Source organism: Pithys albifrons, chromosome 9 (genome assembly GCF_047495875.1).
Source record: "Pithys albifrons albifrons isolate INPA30051 chromosome 9, PitAlb_v1, whole genome shotgun sequence".
Lineage (NCBI taxonomy): Eukaryota > Metazoa > Chordata > Aves > Passeriformes > Thamnophilidae > Pithys > Pithys albifrons.
The window spans coordinates 8,700,732-8,723,200 of NC_092466.1; the positions used below are offsets into that span (position 1 = coordinate 8,700,732).

The window sequence follows — 22,469 nt, forward strand, 5'->3', positions numbered from 1 at the left end:
CTGGCAGTCAGAACTCTTTCTCTTGGCAAGAGAATTGACACAATTGTGAGAAGTCCTCACAAAGGTGCCTTTACAGACTCTCCCCAAGGCAGAACTGACCAGCAGACAGTCCTGTGTCAGCATCACCTCTCACCTCGTCAGAAATATGATCACAGTGCTCGATTAACCTGTGCCGCAATGGGTGCCTGCTGATGTCTGCCAAGGTTTCCGGCTCCCTCTGCTCTCCAAGGATAAAATACACCAGTTCCTGCAGCAGGACATCTGAAGTCACCTGACGAACAATGCGGTGCAACAGTGCAGTTGATGTGAGGATTCCGATCTCTGAACTGAACAAAGTATTTCATATCAGACACGTGGTGGATTTAGGTGAAAAAAGCCAGCTCAATTCAGATCCCACTGTCTCTCACAGGATGCTACTCACGTTTGCATCAGCTGAGGTTCCATAACATCAATGAAAAATCGCTCCCGCACAGCTTTTGCCATAGCAACAGCAGTCGTCTGAAACAAAAGTACAAAATGGTCTGTCTCAAACTCCAGAGCTAAGAAACAAGTGGAACTACTTATTTGCTGAATACATTTGTATCATCTGAACACATTTCAAACCTTTTGTGCTTCTTTGATGAGTTGATCACAGTAGTCAAACCAAGAAAGAAATGAAATCAACGCTCTTTTCCCTGGAAAAGCAGATGCATCTTCTTTGTGGCTGTAGGAATCCAAACTACAGAACATAGAGGAAAATATTTATTTAGTCTACAAGTAATTGAAGAACCTTGAACTTCATTCTTACTGAATCTAACAGAATAATTACTGACCTACTTGTAATGAAGTGAACATTAAAAAGGTTTTTCTGCCAGTCTCTACTAATCTGGCAGTGCCATCATTACACAGGTGTTCAGAGACATGTAAAGGATACACAGGATGTACAACAGGAGAACTCTGGTTAAGTATTTCTGCAGTCAGAAGGGAAAACTGATCACCAAGTCTGGTCTCCCAGGAAACAGACCACAGAAACTGAGTCAGTAACTCCTGTAGTCACAGAACCATAAAATAAAGGCAACTGTTCTCTACTCTGCAAACAACCTCAAGCAAGTCCAGCAAAATCATACTGTGTATACCTGAAGTAGATTGTATCTTCTAGGAAAAAAACATGTTATCTCAATTTAAGGGCTCTAAGGAATAACCAATACACCATTTCCTTCAATAAAGCACTCCAATAGTTAATTATCCCACAATTCAAAGCTGTGGCTTTTCCCTTTCTAATTCTGAACACCAACCACCAGTAAGTTTGGTAGACACTTTGCAAATACCTACTTTTTGTCTCAGTACTAATAGATCATGAGTAACCCACAGTAAGGTGAATGCAGAAGGGAAATGGTTTGAGAATCTAACATGCAAGCAGATAGGATGACAGGCATAGATCTTTTGCTTCCTTCTATTTTGCTGCAAGAATTTTGCAACAGCAGCCTGTTAACAAATACACCGTTCTGCCTCCTGCAGCAGCCTAAAGTGTCCACTGTGTACAGTGAAATTTGTGTTTCCTAAACCCTGGACACCCGCATGAGAATATAGATCATACCTGATACTCCAGTGACACCAACACAATGTGCTAACATAATTTAGTGGGAAAGTTTGCCCCCTGAGGAATCTCTGCAAGGGACTGGCAGGCCAACCTGGCCCCATGTCAGAAATCACGTATACCCTGGACACCCAAAGGGTACCACTGTGCTGCAGCTGTATCTCAGCTCCGCTCTTGAGGCTTTAGCAAGGGTAGGGGAAATATTTTATACACCTTGTCTATCTATAACATTAGTTTCAGAGAGGGGTGTAAAATCACTTTGGGATTAAATACAAAAATAAAATTCTTACCCCCAGTTAATTGCCTCCACTGTTTCAATGTCCAAGGGATCCAGTGACTGAGGCAGGGCTTTGTAGAGGGTGGCCAGCCTGTCTGTCAACAATTCACACAAACAAGTGCTTTGAGACAGGCACTTGGCAGCTGCTGGTTCTGGCAAACTCACCAAAAGCATGAGGCCTTCACAGGCCTTCACTGCTATCCGGCCGTCCTGGCAGAAGAGCATGGAAGAATTAATCAGAGGTGAATGAAGCTCACTTGAAATCAAGCAGCAAATATCTCCTGAACAAAACCTCTTCATTCCCCCACAGTGAGTGAATGCATTTATTTTTGTTGACTTTTCAGTCATTAAAACTTTATTCTAGTGAATTTGGATGTTACAAAATAAAGAATCTCACCTGATTCTGTGTCAAATACTAAGAATGCAACTGCAACCTTCAGACTGACAGAACTAGTGCTGTAGGTCAGCTCAAGACCAGGATATTATATCCTGTAAACTAATCATGTAACAATGAAGAGGTGCAGCAGTAGAGTTGGTTTTCTGCTCTCAACACTGCTATAGCAATTACAGGCTTACCCAACCCTTCACTATTTTTTCTAAAAAAATCTGAGTCTGAATTTGAGGATGGAGCTGGGTAAGATGTACAACAGGTTTTTTTTCAAGAAAACAAACTTCTAGTTTCCAGCCCAGTGTCATTACAAAGACAGTGGGTTTGGTTAAGTCAGAACAATGTAAAGTTGTTTTAAATATATTCTCTTATGATAATATTTAACCTTCTGATTATCCTGTGTAGCTTTTCCCTGAAACATGCAGCACCCTATATATATATATTTCTCAAAAAACACTACTTACATTACCATCAACAGATTTAGTAATAATCTTCTAAAATAATGTTTTTACTTTAATCTGAACTGGCAAGGAAAATTTTCAATATACAAAAGTTGTCTGCAATAAAAACTCATTTTAGGTTTTATAGCTAAAATACAGTTCGTATATATGTGTATATTCACTCCCTCTGCCCACTTCAAACAGCATCCAGCTAATTCATTTTATCACATTAAACAGGAAAAAAAAAACAAACCAAAAAACTCACAGGACTTTTAGTGAGGTTTAGCAGAGAATTCACTAAATTATAGTCTTGATTTGGACAAACAGGGGAGGACTCGGGTGCAGCTGTGACATTGAGTTCATCCAGGCTGAAGGACAGATCCTCCCCCTGCTGTGGGAGCTCCTCTTCCCTCTCCATGTGCTCCACTCCGGCTGCGCTGGGCGATTCTTCGGGCTGAACAGGCTGTCCAGTGTCTGTCACAGAGTCTTGGTCTTTTATCATGTCTTCTGTGATTACACTTGCTGATCCTTTGGAAGCCATTGCTTTTAACTTACTCTGCAAAGCATTTTTTGGAATTACACCATTGAAATTACTGTTCATCCTGAAGCAGAAATTTACTAAAAAGCAATTTCTTTTACATCAGCGTTTGAAGTAGTCAAGGCTGGATACAGTAACCATGTAGAATGTAATGGGCTGTGGGAGCGTGGGTGTTTTTTAAACCTAGGACATTTTTAAATCTGCTTAAAGTTGTCTTAAGCCTTGTACCATTTTGTTTCAAGGCTGAATATGCCATTTACAAAGAGATGGCAACTTTTTCTGTTCATAACTGAAAGAATGTATTCACTTGATTTGCCCACGATTTGACAGTTTTTCATTTACCTTATGGGTGCACCTTTAGACCTTAGTACATACCATAAAACATCCCCTTCCAGGCCAAGGCCTCAAATTCATCTAACGTCTGAAACACAATTTCCAGTTGGAGTCACACAGTAATTCTAAATTTCTTGAGATTTTATCTTCAACAGGAAAGAGAAAAAAACACCTTTTGTGACAGGAGAGTACTCTGAAATTGTGTTTCTCATGAAGAAACAGTTGAGTAGATTGGAGGGACAGAAGATACTAGAAGTTAGCACTGGGCACTGGATATTATAACAGGTCACAGAGAACCTTCTCGCAAGTTCCAAAGCATCTCTACTCAGCCTGAAAAAAAAGCAACCCATCTGTCTTCCCATAAATCTGTCTCCAGCTCACAAAAAGACATTTAAATTTGCGCTCTGTGATACCAAGAAGAAACTCACAGCAAGGCAAGAATTCAGTGATCTTCTGGCATAAGTGCAGGTGAATAACACTTTACTGGAATCATAAAACACACTGCAGCACAAGACATTTTTTCAGTTGAGCACAATAGTGAGATTATAAATCCAAACAGTGCTCTTCTCTATGATAACACCAAAATTATTACAAATATATCTCAAGCATTAATAATTCAAAAAACTAACCCTTTGGGGTTAATGGTGTTTAGTACATACATGCCAGCAGGGACTGACTACAAGACAGTCTCGGGCAGCAAACCAGAGCTGCTGTGAACATTTGCTTGATTGCTGTGCATTCATTGTGGGGAATTTGCACTGAGCATTCTGATACACTCATAGAACCAATTCCCTGGCGAGGCAAACAGTGGTAGAGCAGCACACTGTATGCTATAAAATAAGTATGATTTTTGACTGCACTAGAAAAATCACTCCTTCAACATATGTATATTTTTTTGACAGTGTGAAAAGCATAAGGTGGCAAAGCAGCAAAAATGTGTCTGTCTGAACCATGTTTGTCTATCCCTAAAGCTTCTGGAGGCCTCCAGTATCATCCCAACTCTTATTAATACACAGAAATATCTGAATCACAGCAGCCACTCTTGCACCTGAAGTGGAACTAAAGGCTGGAGCAGCATTTCCATCCTGGATTACACACTGTTGCTGGCACCACGAAAGAAGCAGGAAGGTTGTCAAAGGCAAAAGCTACTTTTTTCAAAAACTGGCCAATATTTGGTAAAATACTTATTTTATCTTATTACTTCATGTCTGGACTCTCCTGTCATTTGAAAGGCCATTGTTCATTTAGCCAAGGCATTGATGAGCAGACCTAGTATATATAAGAATGCCCCTGCAAATGTGTCCATATCTCACTACTCTTATATTGGCAGGCAACACAAAGCAGTTTGTACAGTGGCCAACACACAGGCAGAGTTTTGTGTGTATTTAAGCTTCCTGTTGTATGATCATGCAATTCTGCAGCTCAGCTGCTCACCTGCCTCCTGCAAAGGTGCAAAACAGGATCCTGAATGACCTAATAGAAAAGGTTACACAAAACACATATTCAATGCTTTCTAAACAAAGTACTTGTGAATTCAGCATCAACAGAGAGTAGACAATGAAAAAACACACTTTTATATTTTTGTGATATGCTAACTTATCAGAGTTTCAAAATCTGTAGTGGATGATGCCATGTCTGAGTTCAGAGAGATTTAAAAATAATTCTGTGAAAAAAATCAACTGATAAGAATCTCTGCTTAATTTGTGGTGAGAAATACAAGCAGGTAATTTGCAGTATTGAACATGCAAGTGAATAGTTGAACTATTGATCATTTTATAACATGAAGGTACAACTTTTTAGCAGACACTATATTATAACTTTTTTAATGTCTCAAGAGCAGAAGTTGAAACACAGAGAATCAAGTGTCCCTTTGTATGGAACAAGGTGAATGGGATAAGATGAGATGGGGGCAAGTTTAGCATAAAATACAACTGAGGCAGAGCTAATAAAACAAATGTTACAATGTATATTCTTTACCTCTACATAAGAACTAGGAAAGTCAGTTTAAAGAGCACATTAAAGTCAAAATAAAACCAGTGTATGGTTTTTAAAGCTTTAAGTAAGCAGAATGAAGTACTTCCAGTTCTTATTTCCACAACAGAAATAACTTGCCCCAGAGACAGTTATGCCATGTAGCCTGATTGGTTAAGCAATATAGATGAAAGATTTTATGGGAATATAAACAGCATCCTATCAACACACTATTTGATATGGAATCATACAAAGGAAATCCTGGCTTTGTACACAGTTTCTTTTATGGCCATAAAATCCACTAGAAACTGATCGGGAACAGTCAAGGAAGGAAACGAAACAAACAGATGCAAACAGAATGCTGTGGGAAGATCCATCTGCATTTCAGTTTATAAATATTGGAGATTTTAGAGAGACATGTCACACAGAATTCTGTAGATTTACCCTTTCATGCACCTGAAGGTCAGAAACTGTGATCAAGTCACAACAACAGCACCTCTAAGAGGCCTAGATGTGAACAACGAGAGTATTCTGTTCTAGTAAAAGACAATTCTGCACCCCATGTACCTTACGGGGAAACAACCATCAGAAGTTATGAAGACAAATGCCTTAGGCTACAACATTCAGAATCATGCTGTGAAGGAAACAGGAGCTACAAGAAATGTTTATCAGCTTGCATGAACTCCATAGCCAGCATTTCATGAAACTAGAGATCCCTTTGAAACTTGGAATCATCTGGATTTCCATGTCTGCTTTTTAATATTGGAACCTTGCTGTTTTGGGGACAAACACCAACAATGTCTGACAAAACACCTGTGGTTCTCATGATTGCGATTCTCAGGTTTGATTTCAAGGGCATTATTTGAGTGTAGGAGTAATTAAGAAGGTTTTTTTTAAACCACCCACCTTAAACAAGTAACATTGAAAGTAATCTGGTTCTGAATGCTACCATATTTTGCATGTAATATATGAAGTAGTTTGCTTCTAAGTTCTTTCTATGTTTAAATACTGACTTTTCAATCCTTACACCATTTCTACTGCTTGTAAAACTAGAGTGGTTACAATGGTGGTCAGGATGATATTTAGCTAAGGTTAAAAACAAACTCAAGATAGATTTTTTACTACTGACTTGTAAGTGATAATCACATATCAATGGAAAATAATGAATCTTTGCAGTTTTGCATCCTCTGCTAACCTTATTTGTGGAAACTTGTAAAATATTCCTGGGGAACACTATATCTACATTTTTCAGCTATGTATCACATAATAGACTGTGTCACCACAGGAAACACCAAAGTGGGAGCAAAAGGCATTTCTAAATGGACTTCTATAAATCAAACATTTTGTGCTTCTTCTAAATGGGAACAGAAAGTCAGTCTAGAAACTGTTTGTCCTCCCACTCCGATTTCATCGATGCCGCATGTTAAGTTTGAAGGGGCAGTAAAGATATTTGGCTTTCTTACTGACAGAAGACAGTGCTGTACTGCAGACAGTGAGCTGGCACTGCAGCTACAGCGAATGTGCCACCACCAAATACGGGCCCAGTCCTGCAGAATCCTTCACAGCTTGCCCCCTGCAATCTGTCCCTTAGTCCTTTTCAGGCTGAAGACAAAACAAGACAGGAAGTCCAAGGTCTCCCTGTTCTACATTACAATTCATATCCTACTCTGAAAGCACTTTCACTGCAGAGGACAAGGGCCTCAGGCAGGTATAACTGCGAACTCTGAATGAAATTCTAGTGCAAATGAGATGTATCAAATCTCTGGAAGCTAAAACACCCCAAACAACAGAACTTCTAGTATCCCAGAAAAAAAAAATCCCAGATGGAATGAAAACTAAGCTATGAAGCACAATGTGGTACCTCCAGAACTCTACTAGATTTTGTCTGTGCACAGTAAATAAACCTGGAAAATACTGAATAGATGTACTCACCTCAAGGAAGAAGTTGACCAGGTATGGATCTTGTTTCAGCTTTGCACACACTATACAGAGAAACTGAATTTCTTCATTTTCTGTTGGTGTTGCCAGAACTTCACCACACAGCCGGATTAATTTCTGTCACATAAAGTGAACAATTAAGACAGAGTAAGCTATAGCTTTTTCTGGGAATAATGGATGGAATTATTTTTCTATACACCTACCACAATTATGTATGATTATTGACCTGAACATTTAGATTTAGATTGCTTTAAGTTTTCTTTATTATTTATGCCTTACACTGCAGTGGCAGTTCAAGGCTCTAATCAGCAATACATTAAAACTGATCCTGCACTTGAGCAGTTTCTTTAATTCACTTGACAATGGAAGAATTAAAGACACCATTAGCTACAGCAGAATGAAAGAAACTTGTCATGCAAAAATATAGTTTGCTTCAGGTCTGAGCAGTACCTGCACTGGCCTATGCACATTTATGTGGGGTAGAAGAGGTTGCCGTATTCTTCCAAGAAGCTTGGTATAAAAAGCCAGAACTTGCTGTTTCATTCCTGGAGGACACTGAAACAAAACAGATGAACAATAACAAAAATATAACAAATGTGGAGAAAAACATCGATGCAAATTTGTCGCTCAGAATGGCCAATTAAACAGCAGTAATATACCCAAAAGTATTTTAAAAATAATCACCATCTGTTAACACATTACTGTCATCGATATTAACAGAGATCAACAAAAAATGTTGCATCCCATTGCTGTTTTCTTTTTCAAATTATTCATACTTTCAGTTAATTGCTCTAGGGCAGCCTTCTACCAATCTTTCCAGAAAATATTCCAGATCATTATGGTGATAAGGGGAAATTAACTTGGAATTAATTTGCTACAGGTCAGCTCTCTTTTAAGGTACTGTGCCACAAAATCCAGTCAGTACATACAAATAAAGAATTATAAACCATAAACATCTTAGTATCTACCAAAGGTTTCTCAAAGTCACAACCAATTAACCTCAGACAATAAAGTGTTTATAAATGTACAGATGTTCCAGGATGAAACAAAGCTGTTGTTTTCCCTGAGAAGAATATGAATCACAAGTATCTGCAACATGCAGACCTTTGTTCTACTGTCCCCCATGTACAACATCCCATGAAAGGACTTTCCTATCTCCATGAGATCTGATGGCTTGTGGTCCTTTATGTAACTTTGTTTCTGGCTAAAGCCCCCCTGAAACTAACGTGTTCTACCACATTAGTAAACGCTGTTACTCCACAGGTTAATTTTAACCCATATTTCCCTCCTCTGGTTCACTGCACAGCTGATGGAGCAGGGATGGCAACAGGCAGCAGTGACAACTGCCCAGCCTAGTTCTCCTTTTAACGTAAGTACCCCTAGATTTTTAATCCCTACTCATCACTGAGCTGTCAAGCAATCCATTGAACAGAATGGCAAAATATGTATCATCAGGGCACACCCACAGTAACAGTAAGTCTGAATGACTGCTGTGAAAGCAAATTATTCTTTTTACACCAGATCTTTGCAACACCTTGCAAGCACTGAACTGTGTGCTTACTTCAGATGTATCAACTCACAAGTGGCAAAGTGTAAAGACAGGCTGTACAAGAATTGCTTGTACAGGCATATTTGCATGAGTGCAAAATGACTTCTCCCAACCCTCAGAAACACACCACTAATTGTGTGTGTGGCTCATCTTTGCGAACGAAGATTTGGGAAGGGCTGTCCCCACGTGGGTGTGCCCTTCCAGCCTGCGCAGTGGATTTTAGGTGAGGCTCAGCGTGCGCAGAACTGGCCCCACCGTTTAAGTCCTGAGGTCCATCTGCCACGGCCGAGCGAGCTTGGACAGTGGCAGTGAAGTCCTCAGGACTAGAACCTACAGCACCCGGCATTTCCCAGGAGGTCTCCCATCCAAGTACTAATCCGGGGCTTACCCTGCTTAGCTTCCGAGATCTGGCGGGATCGGATGTCAGGGAGGCATTTAACTGCCTGCCACTAATTACCCACTTCACATAAGTCACCAGCACATCTTAGTTTCTTGATGAAGTTTATAGATTGCTGAATGAGCTGTATTTCTGAGCCAGTATTTTCAATGCAGCAGGTATCTTAGCCTGATTGCAGGACAGCTGGTGTAGTAACAGGAACTGCAGAGCTCTGGTCCTTCCAGAACAAGGAACATCCCAGGTGCAGACTGCCAGTATCCTACATTGTCTATTTGTGTAAAATTGAATAGACTAAGAACTGTGACAATGTGCAAAAGACTGAGAATGAAACTCTGGAGAGCCCCCTTTATCCTTAGAACAGGATACACCATGATTTCCTAATAGCATCTGCATCATGATACAGAAACTTCTAGCACAAGGACTGCCAAGCTAATTCACCCCATGACCCATCCAACACCACCCACTTTAGTTCAGAAGTCTGTCAAAAAAGACAGAAACAAGAATGAACCAACTTCATGTGTACCACAAAGGCAACATGAAGAATCAGACAACACTGCCAAGGGCTACACTCCTACCGGAGACTCAGCTGTGAAAGCTGTCTGGAGATCAGCTGAATTTAATGCCTTTTGACATGAAGTCTTTCTGGGAAATAACTCACCACAGTCAGAAAAATTTATCAAAAATCTGTATCTAATACAGCCCTTCTCACCCAAAAAACTCATAACACTTGACAAAGGACAGAGAGGGATCATGCTGCCTTCCAGAAGCCACATAAATTCTAGATTGAACAAAAATGTTTCTCTTAGTTTCACAGTCAATATTATCAGTGTGGTGAGTAACAAATCTCAGGGTGCTGTCTTAGTCAGTGTCTCTCTGGTTGTCTCACCTTCAGCACACCTGTAAAAGATTGTGAGTTGTCATATGTTGGTAGCATAAGTAAACAGCTTATTGCTGAAGTTCAGTGTCCCACACTACCACCTACTGTAGAACTTCAGTCCTTATTACAGACTTAGGAGCTCACACAAAAGACAATCTGCTCTGCTGAGAAGTACATACATCAGCTTTTCCTAGTGTGTAGAGTGTCTCCAAAATCTTGTGATGCAGCAAATATTCCATACATGGTCCTGTTTCACCTGACTCCCTCTCATTTTCTTCTTGGACCAGAATATCCAACATCTGTTCCAGGTGAGAAGGAATGTTGGTATCAGTCACAGGAGCTTTGTCATCTAAACAGAAGAGATAAGCAATTAAGAATTATTAAAATACTGTCCTCACTTATCTTTAGTTCCAAATTTAAGTTTTAAAAACATGACCATTTATTTAAACAATCTTATATACAGCATGTAAGTTTCCACCATGTCTTAAATCAAATTTTCAGAACCATATATCTGGAAATATAAACTGGAAAAGCCATTGAGTAGACAACTAACCTTGCAATGGGGAAAAAGTGAAATGTCAAAATTCAAAAGATACATTAAATACATGGTCAAAAATGAAAAATTCTACAGCCAGAAACCAAGCTTAGGGAGTGAAAGGTTCTACTCTCAATCTTCTGGTTAGTATCCACTCTGTCTTGATAACTTCCTCTTTGACTCTTCATATATTATTCTCAAAACTCTAAATGGCTTTTAGTATTAGGTTAATTTGCACCTGATCAGTTCCTTTACAAACTTGACAACTAAATAAATGGTTTTTTTTCTAATGATAACAACAAAGAAAATTGAAATTTTATGCTGCTTATTCTTCAAAAGTTTTTACATTTGTCTTTTATACTTCCTGCATTGACAAGAGAATTCTGTCAAACTTTATGAAGGAAAGGGTAAGACCGATTTCATTATACTAAAGTCATGACACTGAAGGGATCTGTGCCACTGGCACTGGGAGCTGGCACTGATGTGTTGTAGAGCATGTCCACACGTGAAGATTTTCCTTTTTCTTTTTTTTTTCAGCTCAATTCTACTTGAACAACTCTCCCACTAGCTCAGGAAATGGTTACCACTTCTTATGCAATAATCTAAAAACAACTGTCACTTGCATGCAAATGGCAACAAGACCACACAGGGAAACTGCCATGTCAGAGTGATTTTGGTCTGTGCCACAACCTCCAACAGCCTGGAGTGTTTTCCTTGAATTTCCTAAGGTAACTCTGCCCCTACTGCAGAGGACAGAAATATATCCACTCAGTGGAAAATTCTTTTCCAAAAGACTTCTGAAAGTCTGGGAGAGAGGTCAGCTTTTATCCAGCATCACGTCATTGCAGGTATCACTTTTCCTCTGCCACCCTGTCACTTCCACCTTAGGAAACATCACACAGTGTTCCAAAAGATGGGTATTTAGAACCAAGGGTCAAAGCTGCAGCCTGTACAAGTAACTATTGGCATAAACAAGATCACCAGTCCAGATACAAACACAGATTCAACAGCTCCTCCAGCAGAAATGCAGAACTAACGTGCATGGCAACATTCACTTTTAAAACACAGCAGTTTAATAACTAAAAAAAAAATTTAAAAATGTTTTTTGAAAACAAAACAAAACAAAAAACCAAAGACACCAAAAAAAACCCCACAAAAACTCCTCCAAAAAAAACCCAGGCAAAATTTTAAGAAAAAACCTACAGTCATATTTTATCAGAATATGCAGGTTTCTTAGGAAAGCAAAATAACATCTGGATAAGGTTTAACAAAACTCTGCTCACAAATTCACTTTTCAGAGCTATGTTATCAAAATACCTCTCACCAAGATATGACAGTAAACCAAAAAAACTAATACTGAGCACATGGAATTCATACATGTCTGGTAAAATCTATGACCACAAAATTACTTTTACTAAAATCTTGGAAAAAGAAAAAGAAAATCCCTGGTGCAAACCAACAGAAAGGTTACCAGCAAGGACTACACTTCTGCAGCTGTCTGTTTAGATTAAACAAAAAACATGAAGACAGAAATTGGGTCAGACATGAAAATGTACAGTTCTCTACATGGTACTCAGGAAACACGACCTCCCTCAATCACTTTTTCATGCTTACTTTTTAAGGGGTAGAGGTACATAGTATTTTTAATTACTAATTATTCCTGTTGCATTTTGATAAAAGAGAAGACTCATTGTAGTGTTTCTTCATCTTTTCTTTTTAAGAAGACTGAAATTGGGAATTCTAGTTTTCACAACAAAGAGACAAACCCGGAGTGCTTTCTTCTTTTACCTGAGGTCTCTATGTAGTAATGGGTGATTGCTTTCCAGTGGTAAACAAAGTCTTCTTGTAATGGAAGGGAAGGTGCCAGCTATGGAAAAAACCAAAACAAAACAACAATGAAAAAACAGAAAATAAATTAACATGTTTTCTCAGATATTAAACTGTATTTTATCTTATGCTTGAAAGTGAACAGCTGCAGACCCGTGCTACAATTGCTACTCTCTGCTCTTTTACCTTTAACAAGGACTACATCCATTATTCATGTGAGCCCCATGACACCCTGCCTGGCTTGTGAACATCAGTAATAATCTCTGTGATATCTCTATGACCAGACAGTCTATTTGAAGCAACAAAAGCAATGGTTCATACACCAAAGCAATACTAGAAAACGTATGTTTGTATTTAGATCACAGTTTTATCCTGTAGGAAAAAAATCATGTTCTTTTACACCTGCTCTTCATGCCATCCTCCCTTTCCGTACACTCTGTTCTTTTCCTCTGTTCCCTTAAAAATACCATTTATTTTCTTCATGCAGTTTTTGCTGTGCCTTTTTTCCTGTTAACCACAAGTTCTTTTAAAAGATCTCTGTTCATTTTTTGGTTGGGTTTGCTTTTGTTTTTTTGAACACCAGGTCCATCCCCAGAGCTTGGTAGGTTGCTCTTTTTTTTAAACAAACTCATTTCTTATTTTATTTTTGAAAGAAAAGGAAGTTTCTTCTTTTCTGGAGGAATTTGGGACGGCCGGTTGGGTGTGACCAGCATCCAGGAATAGCATTTTACCACAATGAAACAGCCTCCCACTCAGTCCCATCAGCACTGCTCCTTCCCCACTGAGCTGCAGACTTGGTGGCCCTTTCCAGCACAGGCACCAACACCTGCCACACCACAGGCAGTGAGAGAAAAAAGGAGGACCACAACCACAAGTATTTCACCCTTCTGCCTTCCAAAGACAGTGTTGAGGCAAACATTGAATTTGTGACCACAGTGTAAAATGTTCTGAGCTGGTAAAATCAGGAATCCTGCAGGGAAAACCCAGACCACTCAACAGATCCCATGAAGGTCTGTTGTTACTCAGGTCTAATCTACTTGCTCAAGGCTTTTTTTTCCCACTATCAAGTCCTCAAGTCATTCTTTTACAGTTAGTTCTGAAACAGGGGATTATCACTTGACATGATGGCAGCAATGTGAGCCATTCTGTGGGCAAACAGAAAGAATCCCAAGTACAAATTGGTGTGTCCATTTTGGAAGGATAAGGAGCTGAACTGACCCAATGGAGTCCAGTCCTTTACAGACTCTCAGAGGGGCTGAGGGTGGAAGGGCCTCTGGAGATCACCTGCCGGAGCCTCCCTGCTCCAGCACGGTCAGAGCCAACTGCCCAGAACCATGTCCAGATGACTTTTGAATTTATCAAAGGATGGAGATTCCACAACCTCTTCAGGGTTCAGGCAACCTCACAGTGAGAAAGTTTTCTCCCCAAAAGCTACAGATACCACATATGAGACCAGTAACTCTGAACTCCCCTAGTGACTCCTCACAGGGTCTGAAAAGTGCTGAGTTGTCTCAGTTCTTGGGCAAACACAAGCACAGGGCTCAGACATCTGTGTAGTCTTGCTGGGTAGTCCCGGTCTCCTTGAAAAAGCTCTGGGCGTTCTCCACATCAGTCTTTTCTTTGCCTTGAATTTAATGACATCTAAATTTATCTTGGTAAAGCTGTAAAGCCCAGTATATGAACAGCATGCCATGTGAGGTAAGTGGAATGCTAATTATTAATGGCCCTTTGCACACAGGACTTTGACATGCAAGACTCCTAAAGAGTAGTGGTGCTTGGCAACTATCTCCACCTGCAGCCTGGGTGCAAATGTGGCCTCAAAAATGGCAACTAGGAAATCAAACTGACAGTGCTTATCCTCTCCCTGACACTCTGTGCACCCACTAAGTCTTCCAGCTACCACAGAATAAATACCAAGACAGATACCACAGAATAAATACCCTGGACAAACTAGTTTATTTTATTTTACCATGACATTTACGAGGTTATTGAAATTCAGAAGAATACCTGAACGAACTGAAGGCTGAGCACATGATACTTTGTATCATGCTTTGTATGTCACACTTGCTGTTGTAGATGTGTATTTCAAGCAATGTAATGATCATTTAGCATCTTTCTACCAAAAAAACCTGTATCAAAACCTCAGTGCCAGCTGATGAATTACACAGAGACAACTTTTGAGGAATGCAGGCCTTCAGACCACTATTTCCAAAGTAACACATGATAGATAACATTAAAGATTTATCCTTGGCTGATGTGATTTTCCTCTCTACTTCTTCTAGCCTCATCTGCCTCAAGATGAATTTAGTGCCTCTGAGCAGTGCCAGGAAAAGGATTTCACTTCTCAGCACTGTCAATAATTTATCCACCATGGGAGAGAACATTGGATACAGACACTCTCCTTCCCAACAAAGGCCTCCAGGGACTCTTCTCGGAGGTGAAAATGTAATTCAGGGACAGGTCCTGCCCTTTTAAATTAAAATACTCAGTGATTCCACAGCCTTTTCTGACTGAGGACTGCAAGCCAGACTCACCAAACACAGATACCTTTAGCCAACAGCTGGAGATGTAACTCCAGCAACGTTATACTGAGATAAGTGTTTTGCTGATAAAAAACCCCAAAGAACAAAACCAAAACCAAACCCCCCAGAAACCCACACAATCCTCTTAACTTAGTTATTCAGACACAAAATAAAGGTAAACACCAAGATGAAGATACCACTTTGTATGTAAACAAAGCCAACCACTGGAAAGCATCAGAAAAAAGTAAGCTCCCGAACACTTGGTTGACATCCTTTAGCCTTAATAGGACAGGTAATTCCAGGATGAAGTTGTAGTTTCTGTTTTAGGAGGAATTATTAGCTCCTAGCTGAGATGAAATACATGTCCCAGTTGACAGCTTGAATAACCACTGTACTGTATAAATACACAGGCTTTGTACAGAGACTCTGAAGCAAAACACTCATTGTAAAGGCCATTAATTCCCACTATTTATCTAATTTGAAAGAATTACCTTAAAAGTACAGTTACTGCTCACTGTTTTATTAATCTTGATGTAATTACCTATGTTCTTACTAATTTTGAGCTATTGATTCCTGTCTCAGAGTGAAGTTCTCCTCTGGGGAAAAAATCAACCTCTTCAAGACTGCTGTGTAGGTGTTGGTGTATCCAACAGCCCAAACCCACTGAACACCACTAAAAACCAGCCCCTTTGAGCAGATATTGATCAGCTTCCATCTGGGGCTCAGCTCCAGCAGTTTGACTTCCCGGGACTGAGCTAAACTTAGCACATGCTGCCTTATCATTCTGGTGACAACACACCTAAAGATCAAACTCCACTCCTTCCATGAAAAGTGCTGTTCTCAGGAGAACTGCAGATCTTTGACCAGAACTATAATCTGCTCACTACAAAACCTGTCCAAAATACAGTCCCACATAGTTTTCAAAAGTATACAGAGTTTGTGTTTAGGTAACACAAGAGCAAAGAAATTAAGAAATATTCACTATTTAACAGCAATTCTTTTGTGCATGTAAAACTCATTGTCATATTTTCCAGGTATGCTTTTCACAAGTGCAATTCAATACTAAAAAGAATGCAAACATCAGAAGCTGGTGATATCTTTTGGACAAGTGCAGTATCAGTATCTTTTGGACAAGTTCACAAAGTAAAGAGAACACTGTATAAAAAAATACCAGGTACTGTCTGGTCGGATGTCAGAGTAAAAAAAACAAGCAGAAAGTGGGTCAAAGAGAAAGGAAGGGGAAGTGCACACACTGCCCTGAGTGAAACAAGGAGACCTACAGCAGTCACTTGCTGGTTTTCTTCTTACAACTTGCATTAGTGTGAATGTGTGGTCTGACAGAAAATATGAAAAAGGACTAATGCTTGAAGGTTCACTTGATCTTCAGCTGATGAATGCACAGAGTTTATAATGGCCACTGCTTGCACATATAAAACTAAGGCTGCACAGGCTTGCAAGCCATGCATTAAATTTTGCCATCATAATTTGTTAAAGCAGCACAACATTAAAACAACAAGTAATGTGAGGTCATTACATTAAATAAAGTGGTTCAAAAAGAATAAATTCTGTTCCGATCAGTTATGCAGTTCATGATTTTGGAGCAGTGCCTGCACCAAGTGACTGGGTTTCTTTCAAAGCGGAGTTTCACCTCAAAAATGTGAACAGAAAAGAAGCTACTTAGAAGTATGTTAAGCTACAAGAGTAAGAGATACAGTGGAATAACAGGCTGGTAGAGAGGATGTCTCAAGAATGTGCAGCAGACACCAAAGCTGTAACTCACTCCTTGGTACCAACAGAGAGATATAAATATTCTTGTTTGACACCAAATTGCAAAATCCAAAACAACCAGAACTATATTTTTCCTGCTCAAGGTACACAGCTCAAAAACATCCCTTTGAGTTGACCATTAAGATGAAACATCTAAAAGGCAAAATCAAACACAAACAAAAGCCCTTTGAACAGTGACTGGCCACTTTACAGACAAGCTATTTTGTCTAGGGAAAAATGAGTGAAGAGCACAAGATAAGAGAAATATAACTTGCTGCTTTGTTATTGTACACTATACTTTGTTGTTGCTGAGAATGTGGCCCTTTGGGATAAAAGCATATCAGAAATGCACAGCAAACAGAAAACATCTTGAGGACAAGCCCTACATAAACTACCACAGATTCAATAATATTAACCCCATGAAGCAACAGCATTTCTGTTCTGCTCTGAAGTCAGGTGACAGAGCAAGAGCTGCAGTCCTGTCCACTATTCTCACCAATCCACCCAATCCAATTCATGGATGCTCTGTCAGCACAGCAACACAGTGGTGCTTGCTTATCTGGAAGCTGCAGAGAAATTCAGAAAGGGAGAAAGTATTTAAAATACTGGTGGGATTGACCTAAGAGGTGGCAAAATCTACGATTCAGTAGTAATGAAAATCACGGATATAATTTAAAACATTTGGGAAATTCAGGCAGAAAAGACTGAGTGGTTTGGGTTATTCAGAGTAGAATCATAGACTGGTTGGGGCTGGGAGGAACCTTAAAGCCCATCTAGTTCCAAACCCTCTGCCATGAGCAGGGACACCTTCCACTGCACCAGATTGTTTAAAACCCTCATCCAGCCCTGTCTTGAACACCACCATAACCTCTCTGGGAAAAAGTCCTGGTAGGAAAAAGTCTTAATAAAAAGCATCTCATCCCTTATGTTTGCCTCAGTCCTGTCACAAAGGCAGTCAATTGCAGAGTGACACACACACACAAGGAAAAGGTAAATATTGCCATGTTTGTCAGACTGTCAACCTTTGGAACTCCTCGTCAGAGTTCAGACGGATGGCATAGTGAGGTTAAGATAACAATAACTATCTAATGGCATAAAAACTCTTACTGTTTCAATGCATCTCTCTGAAGTCTGCAGGCCTGTGGGCCCTGATGCAGAGCAGGAGCATTATATAAGTGATGCACAGGAGAAAGGAGAATGGAGAAGGGCTACCCAAACCACTCTGATTTAAAGTAGTCCCACCCATGAAAGCTAAGCCCAGGCTCTCCAAGTGTATTTGTGTCCAACTCAGCTGAAAACTGTTCAGCTGCAACTGAATTCCTGTGGGAGACAGGCATCCAAACCCTTTGAGAATTGATATCTTAGTTACCAGTTCCATTGCTGATACTCAGGGTTCAGAGTCCACTTGAGTCTGCACAAGCTACACTTGCTTCACAGCAGTAACAGCAATTCTCTAGGTTCTAAAAACAGCAGACAGCACCAAAGTAGACTTATCTAATACTTAGTATTTAAACCAATAATAATTTTCAGCATAGCAAAGCCAGGCAGCCCAAATACTTTCATTACAGAGAGAATGAAACAACCTAAGGTCACATACAGTCCCCAGCCTGGTGAAAAATTTCTATTTCTCAGTTCTGTCTCTGAATTAGTGAGTCAAACTTTCTAGGTACAGTAAGAAACATTCTTAATATCCTCTTGTTTTTGTGAGTCCATGTTTCACTCCCAGTGTGTGGTGCTCAGGATTTGTCACAAGCCTGTAAATGCAATTTAGTGCAGAACTTGTTATCAGGAGATCCATCATGGTGGTAGTAACAGAATGAGGCAATTCTAAAAGGAACACCAGAGTTGAGCAAGGACAAATGGCATGTTGTTCAACAGCACTCACTTGCAAAATGATGGTATCAATCTGTTTATGTATTTTGGTTTGCTTTTTTTAATCAAAAAAGATTGTCTAGTCCCTACCATCTCTCTTTTTCTCCCTTTCTATTCAGCTCATTCATTTTTCCTATTTTTCTACTCACGGATCTCAAATTAATGCAGTTCTTTTGTTTATTTTTGCACACATTAATAATGTAAGCATTTTTCTAGGAATAAATTCTATTAGATGTCTTGATTTAGTAGGCCTGAAACAATAACTTCTCATCTACTCCTGCATCTCAGTCATACACTCTTACTCAAAACGTGGCACAGCTCACCATAACAAGCTTTCTTTAGTCAGGAAGGCATTAATGTCTGTTTCCCCTCCAAAGAAAACACTGTCTATTGAAGGCTTTCACATGTGGTCAGAGTGTTTTCAAACACCACTATTTAAAACATTTCTTTCCAAATGCCACTTTACCACTTAAAGAGCAAACTGCAATTAATGAATACATGCTTAACTTTTAAAACTGAATACTCCTGTGGAACCACAGGCACACAGAAAGCCAAACATATGCCCAAGTGCAGGCAGCATCGAAGCATACATTAATGCACAAAGGCTGCCCCTGCCATCAGGCAGCATTTGGCATGCAGGCTCTTTTTACAACCATTAGGATTTGCTCTGCAAGCTCTCCTTTCAACCATTTGAATAATTTTCCTCCAACAGTTTCCGCCTTCACTTCCAGCAGTATTTCACTGTCAGCTTTTAGCACCTCCTCACACTCAGTCTCGCAGGTGCGGTGGCTCACTGGGAGAGGCGCTGCAAGGCAGGGAATCCCCACTAGGACCTCGCCTTCCCGAAAGGCAAACAAAAATGAGCGGCCTGGATGGGGCAGTGCCGAGCGCGGCCTGCAGCGATGGCAGCTCCCAACAGGCCCCGCTGCCTCTGCCCAGCACAGCCCAAACACAGCCCGGGCACGGGCACAGACACAGCCTGGGCACAAACACAGCCCGGGCACAGACACAGCCCGGGCACAGACACAGCATGGACACAGACACAGCATGGGCACAGACACAACCCGGGCACAGACACAACCCGGGCACAGACACAACCCAGGCACAGACACCCCCCGGGCACAGACACAGCCTGGGCACAAACACAGCCCGGGCACAGACACAGCCCGGGCACAGACACAGCATGGACACAGACACAGCATGGGCACAGACACAGCATGGGCACAGACACAGCCCGGGCACAGACACAGCATGGGCACAGACACAGCATGGGCACAGACACAACCCGGGCACAGACACAGCCTGGGAACGAACAGAGCCCGGGCACAAACATGCACACACACAGCCCGGTCACAGACACAGACCGGGCACAGGCACAGCCTGAGAACAGACACAGTCCGGGCACACACACAGCCCGGGCACAAACACAAACACGGCCCGGGCACAAACACGGCCCTGCTGCCCCCGGGGAAAAAACGTCACTGTGCAAGTGACACCGTCCGCCCAGGCACCGGCCACTATTGTCCGCTTGCTGCTACACGATGACAATCCCAAGGAGTTTCCTGATTCACCTCCTTTATTGTTCGTCTCGCTGCAAGGCGAAGGCCGAGCGAGGGCCGGGCCGGGGCTGCGCTGACAGCGGGAGGCCGAGCCGGGCCCGGGCAGCGGCCACTCCGTCCTCCCCGGCACCCCCGGCTCGCCACGGCCTCGCTGGGGCGATTCGCTCCCTCCCGGCGCTCCCCGGGGAGGCTCCCCCTCGGCCTCCGCCTCCCCGGCCCGCGACAGGGCCGAGCCGGGCCCGCATTCCCCCGCGGGGAAGGGGCGCGGGGCCCGGAGCGAGCCCCCTGTGCGCGCTGGGCCCGGCCCGCATCCCGGCGCGGCCTTACCGCCTCCACGGCGTGCTGCAGGATGGAGGTGAACTTGGAGAACATCCTGTCCCGCGACTGCAGCAGCCGCTGCCGGGAGGACCGCGAGAGCTCCTCGATGCGCCGCCGCGGCCGCTCCAGGGTGAGGGCTGCATGCGGGGGCCTGGCCGCGGCGATCGGGCGGGCGGGCGCCGGCGCTGCTGCCTCTGCTCCCCGGCGGACACCGTGGCACTGACACCACCGGCGCGGCGGCAGCTGCCGAGGCTGCGGGTGCCCTGCAGGGGCCGCCACCCCCGCTCGCAGCCCGGGCCGGCCCGGCCCTGCCCGCCCCGCTCCGCCCGGGCCCGCCGCGCTGAGCCGCCCCCTAGGACCGGAACCGACCTCCGGGGGCCCGAGCCAGCCCCTCCTCTGCGGCCAACCCTGGGCAGGGAGAGGAATCACAGAGGCAACTGGATTGGAAAACACCTCTGACATCATCGAGTGCAACCTCTGACCCGACACCACGTTGCCAACCAGACCACGGCACCGAGTACCACCTCCAACATTCCCTTGAACCCCTCCAGGGATGGTGACTCCACTGCTTCCCTGGACAGCCCATTCCGATGTCTAATCCCCCTCTCTGGGAGGAAATTCCTCTTAATGTCCATCTAAACCTCCCCTGATGCAGCATAAGGCTGTGTCCTCTTGTCCTGTCACTAGTTGGCTGGGAGAAGAGGCCAACCTTTCAGGGAGTTGTAGAGATCGAGGAGGTCCCCCCCTGAGCCTCCTTTTGTCCAGGGTAAACACCCCCAGCTCCCTCAGCCGCTCCTCACAGGACATGCACTCCAGACCCTTCTCCAGCTCCATTGCTCTTCCCTAGACCCACTTCAGCATCTCAATGTCCTTCCTGAACTGAGAGGCCCAGAACAGGACACAGCACTCGAGGTGTAGCCTCACAGTGGCCAAACTTCCCTGGTCTCACTGTCCACACTATTCCCGATACATGCCAGGATGCCGCTGGCCTTCTTGTCCCCCTGGGAGCACAGGCTGGCCCAGGCAAGGGGTAGGAGTGCCCAACTCCACTGTCCCTGTGCCCACACTGCCATCAGCTGCCACAAAGGTCTCTGGGGCACACGTGCCCCTCAGGATGGGGTGGGTGGGCAACCAGCCCCCTCCACCCGCCTGCCCACATGGTGCAGGTGTGGGGCAGCCCTGGCGTGGGTGTCCGCAGGGACAGTTTGGGTCTGTCACTGCACACAGGGGCAGTGAGATCCTGAAGGGAATAAGGACATGCCTAGCTCTCCACAAAGCAGCACAAGGATGATAAGCTCAGAAAGTCAGTGACAAGTGGTGGAGTCACCATCCCTGCAAGTGTTCAAAAAATAAGTGGATCATAGAATCATAGAATCAGTTGGGTTGGAAAAGACCTCCGAGATCATCAAGTCCAACCCTTGGTCCAAATCCAGTCCCTTTACCGGATCATAGCACTCAGTGCCATGTCCAATCTCAGTTTAAAAACCTCCAGGGATGGGGAATCCACCCCCTCTCTGGGCAGCCCATTCCGATGCCTGATTACTCTGTCTGGAAAGAATTTTTTTCTGATATCCGATTTAAATTTCCGCTGGCAGAGCTTGAGCCTGTGCCCCCTTGTCCTATTGCTGATGTAGCACTTTGCCATAGGATTTAGTGGGGGTCACAGATTGGGCTTGAGGATCTTGGAGGTCTTTTTCAACCTTAATGATTCAGTCTTGCTGCTGCTGGGTAAGAGGCAAGTGGACTGGGTGACATGGTCCTGGTTGACTGTGGCCAGCCTGAGGC

General features: G+C 42.7%; 1 protein-coding gene across 1 annotated transcript in view; it reads right to left on the minus strand.

Moving 5' to 3' along the window:
* The window catches only part of FHIP2A (FHF complex subunit HOOK interacting protein 2A), a 36,575-nt gene extending 15,483 nt beyond the window's left edge, over positions 1-21,092 (minus strand). Inside the window, exons 1-10 of the mRNA XM_071563574.1 lie at positions 20,694-21,092; positions 12,608-12,686; positions 10,464-10,633; positions 7,912-8,016; positions 7,456-7,578; positions 2,947-3,237; positions 1,867-2,063; positions 604-718; positions 422-498; positions 134-326 (exon numbers count right to left, since the gene is read on the minus strand). Coding sequence (XP_071419675.1) covers positions 134-326; positions 422-498; positions 604-718; positions 1,867-2,063; positions 2,947-3,237; positions 7,456-7,578; positions 7,912-8,016; positions 10,464-10,633; positions 12,608-12,686; positions 20,694-20,738 — 1,395 coding nt within the window. The 5' untranslated portion in view covers positions 20,739-21,092. The remainder of the gene's footprint in view (positions 1-133; positions 327-421; positions 499-603; positions 719-1,866; positions 2,064-2,946; positions 3,238-7,455; positions 7,579-7,911; positions 8,017-10,463; positions 10,634-12,607; positions 12,687-20,693) is intronic.
* Between the last annotated feature and the right edge of the window lie 1,377 nt (positions 21,093-22,469).